The 18,334-nt window shown below is 43.9% G+C and overlaps 1 protein-coding gene across 2 annotated transcripts in view; it reads right to left on the bottom strand.

Annotated features, from left to right (window-relative positions):
• Window positions 1–18,334, bottom strand: part of itpr2 (inositol 1,4,5-trisphosphate receptor, type 2) — a 308,108-nt gene that overhangs the window by 177,144 nt on the left and 112,630 nt on the right. For both annotated transcript variants that reach the window (XM_068058832.1, XM_068058834.1), the window contains exons 11-13: window positions 17,361–17,512; window positions 15,043–15,142; window positions 12,814–12,974 (exon numbers count right to left, since the gene is read on the bottom strand). In XM_068058832.1, coding sequence (XP_067914933.1) covers window positions 12,814–12,974; window positions 15,043–15,142; window positions 17,361–17,512 — 413 coding nt within the window. The remainder of the gene's footprint in view (window positions 1–12,813; window positions 12,975–15,042; window positions 15,143–17,360; window positions 17,513–18,334) is intronic.

Here is an 18,334-nt window from a genome sequence, read left to right as displayed (position 1 = left end):
GTTGAATACAGCTCTGCTGCTACTGACGGTCCACAGCAACTCATGGATGCCTAGTTTTGAGCTGCTGATCTGTACTGAATCTTTCCCATTTAACATGGCGGTGGTGCCACACAACACAATGGATGGTGTCCTTATTATGAAGTTGGGTTTTGTCTTCACAAGGACTGTACGTGATCACTCCTACCAATAGTGTCATGGACAGATGTATCTGTGACAGGCAGATTGGTGAGGGCAAGGTCAAGCAGGTTTTGACCTCTTGTTGGCTCCCTCACCACCTGCCGCAGACCCAGGCTGGAATTTTATGCTCCCCATCGCAACCCACCGCCCCCCCACCCCCGCAAGAGCTCCTGATTGGGCAGCCTTTGCCCGAATGACCGTCCCCAATGCCCAACATGCTCCCACCGCATCAACCCCCCCTTTGCCTCGCCGGGGCCCGACCGATCACCCACGGCAAGGACTCAAAAACACATCTTTTCCAGGGCCGTCCTTCTTCTTCATCTTGAAGCTGGTTGCAGTCCCAGCAGTGGCCACCGCTCTCGGTGGTGCTCCTGGGACTAAGAGCAGCCGGCCCGCTGACTGGCTGGCAGCTCTATTAGGCGAGACTTCCTGCCTCAATCAGGTGGAAGTCCCGAAGACCAATTAAGGGCCTGGGGACTGTAAAATCTAGTTTGGCTCCCTAGGCCCGGTGGAGGTGGGATCACCACCGACTTTTCAGTCGGTGGACGGCTCCCGTCCAGCAAGCTTAAAATTCTGGCCCCAGTCTAGCAGCTATGTCCTTTATGACTCGGCCAGCTCGGTCATTCTTCTAAACTCCAATGGGTAAAGGCCCAACCTCCTCAACCTTTCCTCATAAGACAACCCCTTCATCCCAGGAATCAGCCTAGTGAAACTTCTCTGAACTGCCTCCAATGTAAGTATATCCCTCCTTAAATAAGGGCATCAAAACTGTACACAGTGCTCTAGGTGTGGTCTCACCAATGCCCTGTACAGTTGTAGCAAGGCCTCCCGACTTTTATACTCCATCCCCCTTGCAATAAAGGCCGACATTCCATTTGCTTTCCTAATTATTTGCTGTACCTGCATGCTAACTTTGTGTTTCATTATTGAGGACACCCAGATCCCTCTGCACCACAGCATTCTGTAGTCTCTCCCCATTTAAATAGTATTTTGCTTTTGTATTCTTCCTACCAAAGTGGATAAGCTCACATTTCCCCATATTATACTCTATCTGCCAAATCTTTGCTCACGCACTGAACCTATCTATATCTCATTGCAAACTCAGTCCTCCTCACAACTTGCTTTCTTACCTATCTTTGTATCGTCAGCAAATTTAGCTACAATACACTCGGTCTCTTCATCCAAGTCAGTAATATAGATTGTAAATAGTTGAGGCCTCAGCATGGATCCGTGTGGCACTCCATTGGTTATTAACCTGAAAATTACCCATTTCTCCCAACTCTCTGTTTTCTGTTAGTTAGCCAGTCCTCTATCCATGCTAATATATTATCCCCCAACATATACACCCAACCCACAGCCAACACCCTCAGACCCAGAAACAATGTCATTGCCTGCAGGAAATGCAACATAACAGGTTGTCCGATGGGATGATCTTCCCTGTCCGGAAAGGGAAACATTGACCCCATCAGATCTTGCAGGGTCAGTTTCATTTAGTGAATTCTTCAGGCTGCACTGAACCTGCAAGAAGACACTTGCTAAAGGTGGGAGTGTGTGAAACAGCGAATGCAATCAGCCCCTCAAGGGTTAAATACCAGGCTTAAAGCAGCAATAAGGGGACCAAATCCCTTTTCCATCTTTTCAAGGTCTCCTTTGTTCTCACCTCCTGAGATTAACTCGAAAATTCAGTATTTAAGGCCGGAATTTTACACCCTCCCCCCAAAATGAGCAGGAGTGTGGGGGGAGGTGCCATCATAAAATTGATTGGGAAGCATGGGGGGGATGGGGGGTGCTATTTCCAGCACCACCTCCGCCCCCCCCCACAACCCCCGCTGCAATTTTACACGGGGCAGCAGCGGCGAGAAATGGTCCAACTGCCCCAGGCCAATCAAGGCCCTTAAGTGGCATATTAGCTGGCATTTAAGGGCTTCCGCCCCTACCGGGTACAATCTTACCTTCTTTCCAGGGCTGTCCTTCAAATTCTTGTGATGGCTGGGTGTAGTCCCAGCAGTGGCCACCGCTCCCAGTGGCACTGCTGGGTCCTCAGAGCTGCCAGCCCGCTGAGTAACTGGCAGCACCATTAGGCGGGACTTCCTGCCTCAAGGAGTTAGACGTCCCGCCCAAGACCAATTAAGGGCCTGGGGAGCGCAAAATCCCAGTCTGGTTCTCCAGGCTCAGGTGGTGGGTGGGCTCGCCACCAACCTTTTAGCTGGTGCACGGCGCCTCCCGCCCAATGAAAAATTCCAGCCTAAAGGTTTTATTTAATAAATTGTAAACACAAAAAAAAACTACCCTGAATATAATTTTTATTGATGCTCAAAAGAACAAAAATAACACCTGGCTTTATTGCTAGTAAGGGATGTAAATCAGCTTTATTTCTCAGATGAAAGGCAGTACAATAGTCACAACCCAAGAATGGGTGAATGAGAATCAAGACCTCTAATTCTGTGAAGCTAATGTGGGGAGTCAGTGCCGCACTCAACTGATTCAGTATTTATTTATTCAAATAAATTATACCAGATTAATAGTTGGAATCCCTGGGGCAATAAAGAATGTGAATTAGATGGTGATGAAATATAGGTCAAATAGGAATAATTAGGAAAGAATATAGATAATTAGGTAGAATTCAGATATAATTAATACATTACACTTTTGGAATAAAGATCCATTTGATACAATTAAAGGCTGAATAAATTGTCAGTTTTCAAGATTCCCTGGATCCCCTTTTAAAAGCAGGATTAGAAATTCATGATTCCATTTTAGGTAAAAATCCATCCCATCATCTCTGCTATGTGGAATGTGTAAGAAAAAGAGTTCACCTTTAGCCTAAACAGACCTAGGAAAAACTAATGGAATTGAGACAAGCCGCACATGCCACACACTAATACGGATAATCCTAATGAGCTGATAATGATATATAACAGACAGGTCGTCTTAAGGTGGTACAGGGCAGTACCAGACAACCATTTACATCAAACACAATGTGGAACATTGCCTAGAAGAAACAGATGTTATGTGACCCTGAGTTAACCCAAATGGAAAAAAAAAGACAAGTTACGAAATAATCTTTGCTAAAAAAGCTTTTAAGAATAAAACACAATTATGAAGATAAGTAACCAATAAACCAAAGTCATAGTGTTACTATAAAGCACTAGAAACTTTTTGACCAGATAAAAACTCACAACTTCATGATAAGGGAATTCTCAACAATTAAATAATTAATAATAATAATTAAGGATAATGAAAAGGGGAGGAACATTCACAGAGAGGTGACACCCACATTTGCAAGGAATGACCTAATTGGATTAGAAACAATATAAACATAAGAATTTTAAAGTTGAAAAATTGGAAGTATCGAATTCCTCAACAATGCTTCTTACCTCGTGGTATAGGAGGCTGACTGCATGATAAGATAACTCTACTCTTAAACAAGGGGGCTTTATCTTGTTAAGCAGGGGGCTTACTCGGGGAATTTAAGGTAAACAGTTTACTTTGAATTTTGATGGATATTCTAAGATATTCTGCTGTAACATTGTTGAGGTTGAATTTTTTGGATTCTATTTTAGAAATAAGATTATGTTTTCCATCTTTTAGTTCTTTAATGTTGTGATATACTTAACCGCTGAAAGTATATTGCACGTTCGGTTCTTTAACAAATTTGTAAATAAGTTAGTAAATTGTCTCATGCAGATTCTGCATACAACTGCAACTGCAGAACCCCTCTCTGTACACTTCTTAAGTGGGAAGGTACATTATTATTGAAGAGAGAATCCTGGATCCTTATAATTTCTGGGATATTTATGACCTAGCTGATGCTTATTAAAAAATAGGCTATTGGAAAGACGGTAATATTCTCTGCTGATTTCTTTCTTTGAGGGAGAGTTAGGCCAGTGTCTGTGTCTGTGAGATCTGTCTAGTTTAAAGTTAGGTGAGAGAGATTAGCAGAGAAGTCCTCCTGATTGTGTTTAGCTCCTGTAAGAGGTTAAGGTCATAAATCACTTCAATTGGCGCCAAGTCGTGGTTCTGTTGATACAGAATCCTGTACTTATCTATGTGTCAGAAATGTTAATTTTTTTTTACATGTATCGAAGGAAGACCCAGATTTAAGTATCCAGAGGCAGCAAACTCTTAATCATGCTTTGTGGATCTTAAATCAGGACTCCCTCAATTTCATTTTGAGATTTGAAAATTTCCTTTAAAGTTCACTTTAAATCCTGACATAATGGCACACGTTAATGGAATTGCCTTAACCTTTCCTTTGGGTGATTCATCAACTTGTTTCAATAGAATACGTAATGCTATTCCACTACCTCCTGCAGATCAGGTAGTTGTCTTTGTGACAATTAGAGCCCATGGTACTATTGTGGCTGACCCCCAAGAAGATGGAATAGAATGTATCCTGTGGGATAATCAGACTGATACCCCAGACCCACAAAATTCCTTAATGATAAAGTGCACAGCCACACCATTTGGTGACCTGATGACTGGTGCGCAACAGGGCGGGGGTATCCATGGTAGAATAGTAGGTCCTGGGTTTCCCTACGTACCTGGCGGCCACGGGTTTCGACTGAGGTGGCTCCCTCATAATGAGGTTCATGATCAAAATCTGCGAGAGGATTACAGACAACTCCTGCTACATTATCTTCAATGCAGCCAGGAACTTGTTCAGTTTTACGCTAATGATGGAGCAGCTGAGCTTGCTGCGCATGTGGGACAGCTCCTGCAGTCTCAAATGACACCCCTGGGCAATGTAAATCTTTACATATGCCATGTGTGGTAAGCCTGGAGCGCGAGTGGCATACCTCCCCGGAGCGGTGGAATTGGTATGGGTATGGGACTGCCCCTCTTAGAGATGGCAGGGGACGCTGGGATCCCAATGGGGATGACTTTTACACTGGCCATGACTATCATGGGGCCATGGGAGGATTCAGAGCTGACCAGAGAAGGGATCAGAAAGACTCCCGACAGGATCAGCATCCAAAACAAGGGGGAGATCATCGGGACTGTAAGCCTTCTGATAGACCACCTAAGGGACCAAGGAAGAATGAGACTCCTAACGTAGAACACTTCCCTGCTATGGAAGATGATGATACCAAGGAGGGGGATAAACAAGTACCTCTGAAACCACCTACAGAATATCATCAGGTTATTTACTGTATTGGGTCATCGATGATGACTAAAAAAGGGATATCCCAACAATACTCGGCTGGGATGGGGAAATAGGGACCTTTCAGGATTCTTATTCTTTCTATCCAGAGGAATTACTATCCATACCCCTTGGCCAATGGACAGCACTGTATGCTGAAGCTGCAGCATTACGGTATGCTTTAGAAAAGGCTGACACTATTAAGCCCACATTAATCTCTACAGATAGTGACTATTGTTCACAGGGATACGAGTACCTAGTGCACTGGGAGCAGACGGGCTTTACCAATCATAAAGGTAAATCCATAAAGCATAAATCGCTGTGGGAGGACATTCTCCAATTACGAAGGGAAAAACTTAATTGTCAGGTAATTCATGTACCCGGGCAAACCACTGATCCAGTACACTCGAAGGGCAACGATCTTGCAGATGAGCAGGCAAAATATTCAGACTGCATGGCACCGCCTCCTGAGGGGCCTGCCACAGTTAGTTTGATCACGAGGGGAGAACGGGCAGCTAATCAGGATGAGGAACTGATTCAGTTATTAGACCCGACAAATGAGAAACCAAACGAATATCCATCAAAGTGCTTCTATTCGGAGACCCCGACGGGTATTGTACTGGTTAAGTTGCCCAAGGGTGTCTGAGAAGTACCCTCGAGTCACATACAAGAACAGCTTGTAAAAAAAGCTCACGAGGGTATAGATCAGGCACATAGTGGTGCCCGACCAACATTCTGCAAATTGACTCCTTTATATTGGTGGCCAGGCATGCTTAAAGCCTGTAAAATATACGTGGCAAATTGTGAGCTATGTAATTTAACAAACAAATTATCACTTATTAAAGCACCACCATTAGCCCCTGTAAAGCCTAATCAATCAACGCAGAAATTATTCATTGATTTCATTGAGCCACTTTCCCCACCACAGGGATATAAACATGTTCTCATTTGTGTTGATGGATGCACTTCCTTCTGCTGGCTGGTCCCCACAAAAACTGTTCTCGTAAAACACACTCGTCAATGCTACTACTGACATCATTACTGTAGCTGGTGCACCCAAAATCATACACACCCATCAAGGCGGAGACTTTGTTTCCAAGGTCTTCAAAAACTATTGGGAACATAGCAGGATTGGGTGAGAGCACAGCACACCAAGACATCTGCAATCGGCGGGACTGGTGCAATGTAAAAACCAGGAAGTAAACAAGTGATTGACCAAACTGTTGAGAATCAGGGGGAATAAGTGGACCGCCATCATTCCGGATGGGCAGCTATCGCTAAATAATGCATCCACAGGGACAGTGTTTCAGAACACAATATTATTTAATGTCAGATGTTGATATGCATACACCACTTACACGGATCATTTATTGCCTCTACGCTTTCTGATTCCTTGACCTGACAGCAACAATTAGTTTTGAAACAAGTGATAACAGATCAAATTCATAAAATGATCAGAGGATGAGGGGGACGAATAGACAAAAAAAGACTAACAAAGCATGGCAACTTGTAACAGGGTAGTGGGTTCAGGAGAGGAAGTTTGAACAAAAAGCTGGTTTGAGACCTAAGTGGAAGAAACCTGTTCAAATACAGTACTAATGAAAAGGCAGTCAAAATATTCGCTAACCAGCCGAATGGCAAGCAATCTCTTAAAGTTGTCTCTGTAGACAACCTGAAGAGGTGTCCTGAAGGGTACAGGAATGGATGAACAGTACAAGGTACAGTCATACACTGTCTTTCAGGACCCAGCGATGATTAACGGTGTTAATCAAACTACGACCAACTGCATCAACAACTGCTCCCCCTCCATACCAGGACTTTGAGATTCCTCAAAGTTTGGTTTCACAGAAAACCACACAACGCAACTAGCGATAGTCACGCCACAATGAAGGAAGGTGGCGAAACTGCAAGGATCAAAGCACCGAAGTCTCTCAGTAATGAAACTTGCTCTTGCATAAGGAAAGGGTTGAGGTACTATTGTTTTACTTCAGCCTTGATTATTCTTTTGCTTGTTACATTAGTTACTATTCTGTGGACTATTATTAAATATGGTGCTCATACCCACACTCAACTTACAGAAGATTTGTTTTCAGACCTTCCTATCAACCACAGTAGTAAAAATCCTACTGCGGCTTCTACGCTCGTTCTTCGAAGAAATCATTCTCTCACCATCTCTATTAACACATCTATGATGCCTAAGGTACTGCTTCCTTTTTGTATTATTTTTATATCTCAGCCTCAATCACTTGTGTTATCACATGGCTCCATATATCAGCCTACACAAGTCAAGTTTGACACCACAATTTTGGCCAAGACTCTTGAAATTAAGTTGGTTTGAGAAGAGAATGAACTGGTTACACAACTTAATACTACCGTGCGCAACCTTAGAGATGAAAATCCGGCTATTCAGGTGTAATCTGGGAGCCAGGTGAAAAGAAAACACGCAATGAGCAATGCTTTGAACATGTGGGACATTGCTACTTTATTGAATGGGGTAAACAGAAGATTTATCCTCACACTGATGGGGTCGGAAAGCATCCTGCATCAGATTTCGCATCCACTGATTCTCCCTTCAGTCCGATATCTGCGCTTACACAACATATTCCAATAAGGGCACAATGTGGAATCATTGTGAGTGACCCCAAGAAACAGGTGTGTTTGTTTCCACTTCCCCATGTCCCCAAATTAAGCTCATCAGTTCGTCTTTGGCACCACGATAAACCTATGGTTTTGCTCCCTGTTGATGGCGGCTTCCCTCATAATTCGGCAATTTTTTGCTCCTCAAAATTTTACTCTGAATCTTTTAAGAATTTATGGACATATGACAGAATGACTGAGATTGATTGAAGGCATGCTGATGATTACAGAAGGAAGCATTCCAACTTGTCAGAAAACAAGTATCGTCACGCTGCATCTTGACTCCCTCGAGATTGGCATCTGAAAGGTACTGGCAAATTCTTTGTTAAAGGTCTTCCGGATGCAGGCTGTGCACGTGACATGCCAGAAGTGTCTTACTACTTGAATACCTCACACTATGCGATTTCCTGCAGAAATGCACAGATCAAACATTTTTCTGCATGTAACCCTAGTGGCATTTGGAGTAGGAGTAATGGTCCCATTCACTATAACATTGGAAGAGTGCGATGGCACAGAGGAAAACATGGTGGAAGGGCTCTTCTTTGTATCGTCAAGTTATCCTCTGACAGAACATACACCTGCTATAATCAAACCAGGACACATCAGAATTTTGATATTAAAGTTTATTCACCTTATTCCTGATGTAAGGACATTGGCTGGAATGAGATTAAGAATAAACTAAAGCACATATTAGTTTATACGAACAGGGCCTTATCGATTCAAGATCGAGCTGCAGCTACTGAACTTTACTTCTTTACGAACGTGTCCTCTGGAGAGGCGTTTGACAACACATCTCTCCCCATATATTAATCTGATCTTTATAAAGCGGTAGTACCTTGGAATCAATCTTTTGCAGATTTCATCAAATTAGTTCTATGTTAATGAACACTCAATTGCTCCAACGGTCTTCTCTATTGTTAGCGGAATCTGTTCTTACCTTAGATCAATGGAACTGAGATCAAGATTACAGCCTCTAAAAGATTGGGACTTTATTAAACTGCAGAAATCACGTTTTGTCACTGGTCTTCAAACTATCCACAAAGAACCTCTCTCCACAGATGAGGCTATTAGAATTAATAATCTTATGACACCTACTCTTCTGTCCCTATTGAAACCTCAGTCTAATCAAGACCCTTGGTCATGGTATAGTGATTCTTTCTTAGATGACCTTCGATGAAAAAGCCCTGGCTAGACTTACTTTATAATATTACTTCCCTTCCTACTGACAGAGCTATATTAGGGGATAATTACAGTCCCTTTGATAAACAGAGATTTATCATAAGCAGTGGAAAATCCTTAATTTGAGCCTCATTGATTCTTCAGGATCATTCCAGGCCTTAGTGATAGTACAGCATCTATATGATAGGATAACCCGTCCGCAGTCGCGGTTTAATTTCACTCTCAACTCTACCTCCACAATGTATGATTTCATTCAGGCGAGGGAATGCACGGATCAGGGATTCCTTATCTGTCATAACTGGGAAAATTTTAACCCTTGCGGCACTGGTTCGGATAAATCAAATTGCCTCATTACCTCTACTCCTGTTCGACCGGATTATTGGTAACATTTCTCTTTAGGGAATGGCTCCTCTGCAGTTGTTATGGCCTCCAGGTGTTCCGACTGCGGTCTGAACATTGGCACCTGGATGATAACACCCTCTGAGGATGTTATTTATTGCAGTCATGCTTTCTAATATAGTCCACCAAGTCTGTGCGGACCATCAACCACCCATTTATACTAATCCTACATTAATCCCATATTCCTACCACATCCCCATCTTCCTTATATTCCCCTACCACCTAGGGGCAATTTATAACGGCCAATTTACCTATCAACCTGCAAGTCTTTGGCTGTGGGAGGAAACCGGAGCGCACAGCGAAAACCCACGCGGTCACAGGGAGAACTTGCAAATTCCTCACAGGCAGTAACCAGAATTGAACCTGGGTCGCTGGAGCTGTGAGGCTGCGGTACAAGTTCTCAAGATCTAGAAATTCCTACACCCCTTGTGTATTTATACACCTATTAAACTTAGTAAGCTTACTACTGTTCTTAGCAAGTTACAGGTCATAGAACTGATTCTCACCTTTATACCAATTATTCAGTTGAAGAAACTATTGAAAGGGCACAACACTTGCTGCACAGGTTTAATAGACTAATATTTGGCATGCTCGAGATTGGCTTCAGGCTATTGGTCAAAGGATTGTGGAGGCAATGCCAGGAATAACTTCTGCTGCAAAATCTACCATTGAATGGCTTACTGATACTGTCACAGGAGTATTTGGATGCAGTTTTGGTCTATTCTTGTACCTCGTTCCAGTGTTCACTGTTATTAGGATTGTTATCCTCAGTCTCGTTCTTAAGTGATTTTTCTCTTTTGCAATTATGTTGTTTTGCAGGGTTTTTCTTTTCCTGTCCTTTGCTGTTACAGGTTTTTCTTCAGCTCTGGAAATAGCACCTCAGCCCAGCGCTGAACAACCTCATTGTTCATCTCATCAAGGATGTGTCTACCTCATTTCACGTGACTTCTCTATCTCATTGCATGGTTTAGTGTATTGATTATTGATGTTCGATGATTTGGTTCAACATGTCAAGATGTAGTCATTTCATCAAACATTGAGACCCTACCTTGATACATTTCACAACCTCAGACCAACGACACTTAACATATTATTCTGAACTTTGTTTTGTAATAAATCTAGAAGATTCATTTCTGAGAAATTTACACAATCCATCTTGGAATGTGTGTTTTGATTATTGTAGATTTAGTTGTTTGTATTTTTGTAATTCTTTTTAATAAGTAGTGACACTGTGTTGCATGTTTAACTTCTGGATATTTCTTCGTTAAAACTACCTACCCTTGCTATTCGCCTTTATGGTCAAGAGGTGGGAGTGACGAAATACAGGGATAATAGGAATAATTAGGAAAGAATATAGATAATTAGGTAGAACTCGTATCTAATTAATACATTCTCACCTCATGATAAAGGAAGCTAACTGCATGACAAGATCATTCTACTCTTAATTGAGGGGGTTTATCTTGCTAGGCAGGAGGCTGACTCGGGGAATTTAAGGTAACAGTTTACTTTGAATTTTGATGGATATTCTAAGATATTCTGCTGTAACATTGTTGAAGTTGAATTTTTTGGCCTCTATTTGAGAAATAAGATAATGTTTTCCATCTTTCAGTAATCTTTAATGTGAGATACTTAACCACTTAAATTGTTTTGCATGTTGAATTCTTTAATCAATGTCTAAATAAGTTAGTAAATCGTCTCATGTAGTAATCTGTATACAATTGCAAGAACCCCTCTCTGTACACTCCTTAAGTGGGGAGGTACATTATTGACGAGAGAATCCCGGACCCTTATAATTTCTGGGATATTTATGACTTAGCTGATGCTTATAAAATATTGGCTATTGGAAAGATGGTAATATTCTCTGCTGATTTCTTTCTTTGCGGGGGAGTTAGGCCAGTTCTTCAGACCCAAACAAGTGTCTGAGAGATCTGTCTGGGCCAAAGTAAGGTGAGAGAGATTAGCGGAGAAGTGCTCCCGGTTTGGTTTGGCTCCTGTAAGCGGTTAAGGTCATAAATCACTTCAGAATTGCTTAGTCAAGGTGCCACCTTTATCAATATACCTTCAGCTAAGACAGATCTAAATGAAATATATTGGAGTAGAATCCATATGCTTCCTTTAGTAAAGGAAAACACAGCTACGGAGCGACAGAAAGAAAAACAAAGTGAGGAAAAAAATAGATGCAAAGAGACACAAGGGTGAAAGTAAAAGTGTAAGAAATGCCCAAATAGATAGAGGGAGACAGAGTGTAAAAAAAGAGGCAGAATGAGTAGAAGAAAAGCAAAAAAGGCCAGCAGATGAGACAGAGAAGAGGCAATGAAAGGAAAGAGACCATCTTTTATCATTTTATCTGTTGGAATGGAGTAGAAGATCAACTGCTACAAATATATCCTCTTATTTGCTCCATCATTTTCCTTTGAGCGGATTGGCCCGTACTCATTTCCCCACTCTCCCTCACCCTGCAGAAGCCACCCTTGCTCCCTCAAAGCCCAGTGAACAGATTAATGAGAACACAAGTATCAGCAATCTAATAACTTAACACAAAAAAGAACATTGGGTCATTTACCAACATGGTGGAAGACTAGGTGGTCCATTAAGCCTATCCTACACTATCATGGTAATCTCAATCCATCTTCTCCCACCCACCAACCACATAATCCCCTGGGAGAGGTAAAAGTTAATTGAAAACAAATTAATTCACAAATGATGCTGGGTGAGTTGGAAGAATCCTGGAACAACGTGCCAGTGAAATGATCTTTTATTTTGTAGTTTATAAAATCAAATCACTTTATCTTAACTCCAAAGTCTTTAAGTTTATGAAAGGGTTCAACAGGGTAGATGCAGAGAAGATGTTTCCATTTGTGGGGAGACCAAAACTAGGGGCCATAAATATAAGACAATCACTACCAAATCCAATCAGGAATTCAGGAGAGACTTTGTTAGCAGCGAATGGTAAGAATGTGGAACATGCTACCTCAGGGAGTATTTGAGGTAAATAATGTGGATTTATTTAAGGTGAAGCTAGATAAGTAAATGAGGGAGAAAGGAATACAGTTTCATTATTTTGCTTTTCATGTCTCCCTGAAGTGCTTTGGGAGGTTTTTTTTATTAAAGGCACTATATAAATACAAGTTGTTGTTGTGTTGTTTAGATAGGAAGAGATAAAATAGGGTGAAAGGAGACTCACGTGGAGTATAAATATTAGTATGGACCTGTTGAGTTGAACACTGTGTGCTGTAAATTCTAAGAATAGCACGCATTTTCAGTGTGAATGCACCAACCTTCTTTCATTCTGAGTTAAGGTGCCATCTTCGAACCTCTGGACCGTCGCGAAAAGCACCTTACTGGCATCATTGGCAAAGTCTAAATCCCGGACTTCTGATAGAGGCACTGAGACGATCGCGAATGCTTCCTTATCTTCTTTGGTTGGACATGTTCCAATCTAATAACGATGAGACAACGGTCAATCGACAATATGTGAACAACTTCACAGCTACAACCGATATGAAAAAGTTACGTGAAAGCGCTGGAACATTATAGTTCTTCAATGGTGTTATGGTAGTGTAACGGTTATGTTACTGGACAAGTCATTCAGAGTTTAAACAAAAAGAATGCAGGCCCAACAGGATCTGTTGAGAGAGAAACAGAGTTAGCATTTCGGATCAATGACCTTTCATCAGAACTGGGAGAAGTTAGAAATGTAATAGGTTTTAAGCAAGTGAAAGGAGGGAGGGTGGGAAAAAGAACAAAAGGGAAGGTCTGTGACAGGATCGAAGACAGGAGAGGTTAAAGGGCAAAAGAGTTGGTGGTGCAGGGCCAAAGGGAGTGGTAATGGGACAAGTGAAGAAACAAAATATATACCTAGAGGAGGTGTGAATGGCAAGATCCTGAATAGATGTTGGCCGATAGCAAACAAAAAAAGAGTAAAACCGAAATCAGCAAAGAAAAAGGTAACAAAATAAGAGCAGAGATTGTGATCTGAAATTGTTAAACTGAATGTTGAGTTTGGAAAGCTGTAAAATGTCTAGTTGAAAGATGAGGTGCTGTTCCTTGAGCTTGCATTGAGCTTCATTGGAACACTGCAGGAGGTTGAGAACAGAGAGACCAGAGTGAGGGCAAGGTGGAGAATTAAAATGACAGGTGACCAGAAGCGTGGCATCACACTTGCAGACTGACGGAGGTGTTCTGCAAAGCAGTTACCCAGTCTGCATTTGGTCTCCCCAGTGTAGAGCAGACCACATTGTGAGCAGCGAAAACAGTATCCTAAATTGAATGAAGTACATGTATACTGCTGTTTCACCTGGAAGGGGTGTTTGGAACCTTGGATACTGAGGAGAGAGGAGGTAAAAGGGCAGGTGTTGGATCTCCTGTCCTTGCAATAGAAAGGTGCTGTGGGAAGGAAAGGGAGTGTTGGGGGTGATTGAGGAGTGGACTAGGGTGTTGCAGAGGGAACGGCCCCTTCACAATGCTGAAAGGGGAGGGGAGGGGAAGATATGTTTGGTGGTGGCATCACGCTGAAGGTGACGGAAATGGCAGAGGATGATCTGTTGAATGTGAAGGTTGGTGGGGTGGACGGTGAGGATATGAGGTACCCAATCATGGTTCTGGGAGGGAAAGGAAGGGGTGGGAGCAGGAAATGGGCCAAATGCAGTCGAGGGCTCTGTCAACTATAGTGGGAGAGAAATCCTTGGTTGAAGAAAAAGGAAAGCGTACCAGAAGGACTGGTATAGCGGTTGCATCATCAGAACAGATGCGCAGTGGTTAGCACCGCAGCCTCACAGCTCCAGCGACCCGGGTTCAATTCTGGGTACTGCCTGTGTGGAGTTTGCAAGTTCTCCCTGTGTCTGCGTGGGTTTCCTCCGGGTGCTCCTGTTTCCTCCCACAAGCCAAAGACTTGCAGGTTGATAGGTAAATTGGCCATTAGCAATTGCCCCTAATATAGGTAGGTGGTAGGGAAATATAGGGACAGGTGGGGATGTGGTAGGAATATGGAATTAGTGTAGGATTAGCATAAATGGGTGGTTGATGGTTGGCACAGACTCGGTGGGCCGAAGGGCCTTTTTCAGTGCTGTATCTCTAAACTAAACTAAACAGATGCGACGGAGGAAACACCGCCACCAATTTGCACACAGCAAGCTGCCAAAAACAGCAATAAGATAATGACCAGATAATCTTTTAGTGATGTTGGTGATGGGATAAATATTGACCAGATCATCAGGGAGAACTTCCTGCTCTTCTTCGTATAGTGTCATTGGTTCTTTTACATCCACCTGATAGGGCAGAGGGGGCCTCAGTTTAATGTTCCACAGAAAGACAGTACCACTAATAGTGGAACACTCTCAGCAATGCAGAAACAGCCTAGATCTTTTGCTGAAGTCTCTGGAGTGGGACTTGAACCCAGTATCTTCTGATTCAGAGGCAAGAGAGAGTTACCCACTGAGCAAGGCAACAATCGTGTCCAGAAGCCGAAAGCAAATGTTGCAGAGGTGGGGCTTTCAGCTGTACTGTACCTTCAGCATTACTGGTCGTTCTTCTTCTGTGTCTATAGGGACGTTACTGCTGGTGACCCAGGTATTTGTGCAGAGATGTCTTAATCTAACGTAGGAGTTCCTGAAGAAAATAATTAATAGTTAGTATGAAACAAAGCACTTGTTACTTAAGTTAAATTTAAATATTCAAAGTGATTACTGACAACGCAGCCGGCAGCTTACGTCATCCGACTGTGCCAATCTGCGCACATGCGCAGGGTTCCCAGCCTCTACGCATGCGCTGCGTTCCACAGTGCCAGCACTAGTTGGTGCATGCGCAGATGACGTCATCGCGCAATGCGGGCAGATGGTGGGGGATCCGGGCTGGAGAGAACAGGGGTGGGGGAGAGGGGGTCTGGGGAGCGGGTGTGGGGAGAACGCAGCCGAAGACCTTGCTGGTGGCGGGTGCGCTCTCCTCCTTCCCCCTGCAGCCTGCTCCCGACCCCTGCCGCCCATCTGCTCGCTCACCCCCTGGCCCCCTTGCTCACAGCCCCCGGCCCGCTCGCTCATTGCTGCCCCCCCCACCGCTCACTCACCGCCTGCTTGCCACACCCCTGACTGCCGGCTCACCCACCCGCCAGCTCGCTCCCTCCCCTCCATGGCCCGCTCACTCCCTCCCCTCCCCGTCCTGCTCCCTCCCTCCCCAGCCCGCTTACTCCCTCCCCTCCCCGTCCCGCTCCCTCCCCTACCCTGCCCGCTCCCTCCCCTACCCTCCGGCCATTGTGTGCTGCCATGTGTTTAGGTTGCCATCGTGTGATTATTTGAGCAGCGTCATCTTTAATCCTGGCAGCTGCTTGAAGTTGCAGACTGTGACGTTTTAGTGGCACAGGCTGCATTTGCGCATGTGCCATTGCAGCGCCACCTAGTGGTGGTGTTGTCAGCAAATCAGCCTTAAATATTACTAAATAAAAGTCAGCCCAAGGAATGGTTACCAAAGCAAGCAGCAAAACATTTCTGAACCGAATCCTCAGCCCCTACTGACTGCAGGGTGTGTTGGTGGTGCTATGGTTGTAGTGTAAGGGTCTGAAAGGGTTGATCTTGAGGGAATGTAAAGAATACCGCACACCACGATGATGTAAGGGATCATGTGGGAAAGACTCGAGAACAGATACAGCGTGGCTTTTGAAGGAGTCACACAGGCCAGTGTTTAATGAAATAAAGATTAATGTGTAAATATTACAGTCTAAGAACCTCTCTGGCTAGACTCAATATGGTGGCAGCATACAGAACCAAACATATCACAATGGTAACTCGTTCCTGACCTCAACACTTGCACTATTGCTTTTGCACTATTCATTAATAGGGCTGGATTTTGTTCTCACTGAGGTGTCGGGAGGGGCCTGAAGATGACTCCAGGAGAGGGCCACCACACACACTGATGCCAGGAGGGCCTGGCCTGATTTTACCTGCGGCGGCAAGGCCTCATGGCGCCGCCCACACCACCACTCGACGACGGGATCCCAATTTGAATATTTAAATAAATTAAAATGAATGAACGAATGAAACTCATGTCGGCACCTGATGCCCTGCGGCAATCTTCGGCACGGTGGCCGGCACTCCCGCACGGGGACGTGAGGCGCAACACTGATGGGGAGGGGGGAGGAGGTAAGTCTATTAGTGCAGGAGCGTGGGGAAATGGGGTCAAATTAATGTCATGGGTGTAGCGGGTGGGAAGGGTTAGAGTTGAAAGTTTGTGCAATTTGGTGGGGGGGGGGCGTTGTGAGGAAGATCAGATTGTAAAGGTAAGTGTTTTTTTTGGGGGGGGGGGTGGGAGAGGGGCACAGAAGAACAATCAGTAGTGCTGAAGGTACAGTACTGCTGGCCCTCCACAGCTATTTAAATGAGCCACCACACGGGCGAGTGAGGCAGCTCCGAGACTTGCGGCCCACATGGGCGTTCTGCCGGTTTTTTTCCGGCCATCGCCGATGCACGTAAAATTCAGCCCATGGTGTCTCTCAGCATTTACACTATTCATCTGCCATAGTCTATATATACCTACACAGATGCAAAAGTAAGACACTTTGTAGAGATTAAAATAAGAAAAATACTAACAAGCTCTGCAAATTTCAGTCAGGTGATGCTGGACTGTGCTGTGCCATAATTTTGGGGCTTAAACCAGCACCAACCCCATTATTCACGTAAATCTCGGAAGCTAGGAGCTGCTCTTTGGTGTGGGGTAGGTGGGAAGCTATGTAAATGACCATAAGAGGCTTTCACTGAATGCACCTCATAAGCGGTGCAAATAATCGACATAAATCAATCACACTCAAATTCAACTGTTGTCCCAGGGCAGCAGTTACCTGGGGACCAAGGAGTCAGCTCTCTGAAGAGTGGTGGTGTCAAGTTCAAAGAGCGATGCAATGTCATTTCCATGCGGCACTGACACCAGTGTGTACATGATCTTCTCCAGCTGCTGCCGCTTGTTTTTAACTGGCAATATGTCTCCATTGCCCTGAAATGAAAAAAAACAAGATGGAGTGGGGGCTACAAATTAGATCCAAATTGGCCACACAGACAGACCCCGGTACCTCACTCAGTGCAGGTCACAATCAATTAGTGATCAGAATTAACGCTGCAAAAATCTATTAGCAACTGTATGTGCACATGAGGTACCGGAAAGGTGGGAGGTAAGCACCAGGTGGTATGTTACAGTGCGTACTTTGCAAAGACTTCAGCAGAAAAATAGGGCCCATTTTTTTGTCTGATACAGTCTACTCCTCTTAATTTCTTGTTGGTTAATCCCAATCACTGGATAATTTAACTTATTGGGGACGGTCAGCATTTTGTGTGATAGTGTAAAACACCTCCTGATTTTTGAAGTTAGTGGAGATAAAACCTGGAGAGATGTGTAATGGGCAGCTGACTCACTATCATCCATTCTAACAAGATCGCACGGCCAAGATCTACTCCACCATTTTAATCATGTTGGCTCGTTCACATTACTGGATAACGTGAATTTTTATTTTAAAAGGGGAGAAAAGGCCTGAATTATCAGGAGTGGAGGTCTCTAACTTGGCACGGTTTCTTGCACCATGATGCAGAGATCAGGCCAACAGCAATGGGAATTGCAGGAGCTGCTTTACCCTTCCAGTGCCGCTCACTGTTCAAGAACCAGCTCTGAGCACGATGGTGCACAAAACTGCTCTAGCAGATTGGTTATTGCTCACTGCGCATCAAGATCTATTTTCAAAATAGAGTAGCACGTAAGATTAAGTCGCACTGAAAGCTATCATTTTGTGGAAAAAACTTAGTTAGACTTTTGAGCTCTTCACAA

Source organism: Heterodontus francisci, chromosome 27 (genome assembly GCF_036365525.1).
Source record: "Heterodontus francisci isolate sHetFra1 chromosome 27, sHetFra1.hap1, whole genome shotgun sequence".
Classification (NCBI taxonomy): domain Eukaryota; kingdom Metazoa; phylum Chordata; class Chondrichthyes; order Heterodontiformes; family Heterodontidae; genus Heterodontus; species Heterodontus francisci.
Note: the sequence above shows the minus strand (reverse complement) of the source record. Positions and strands in the feature narration are given on the sequence as shown.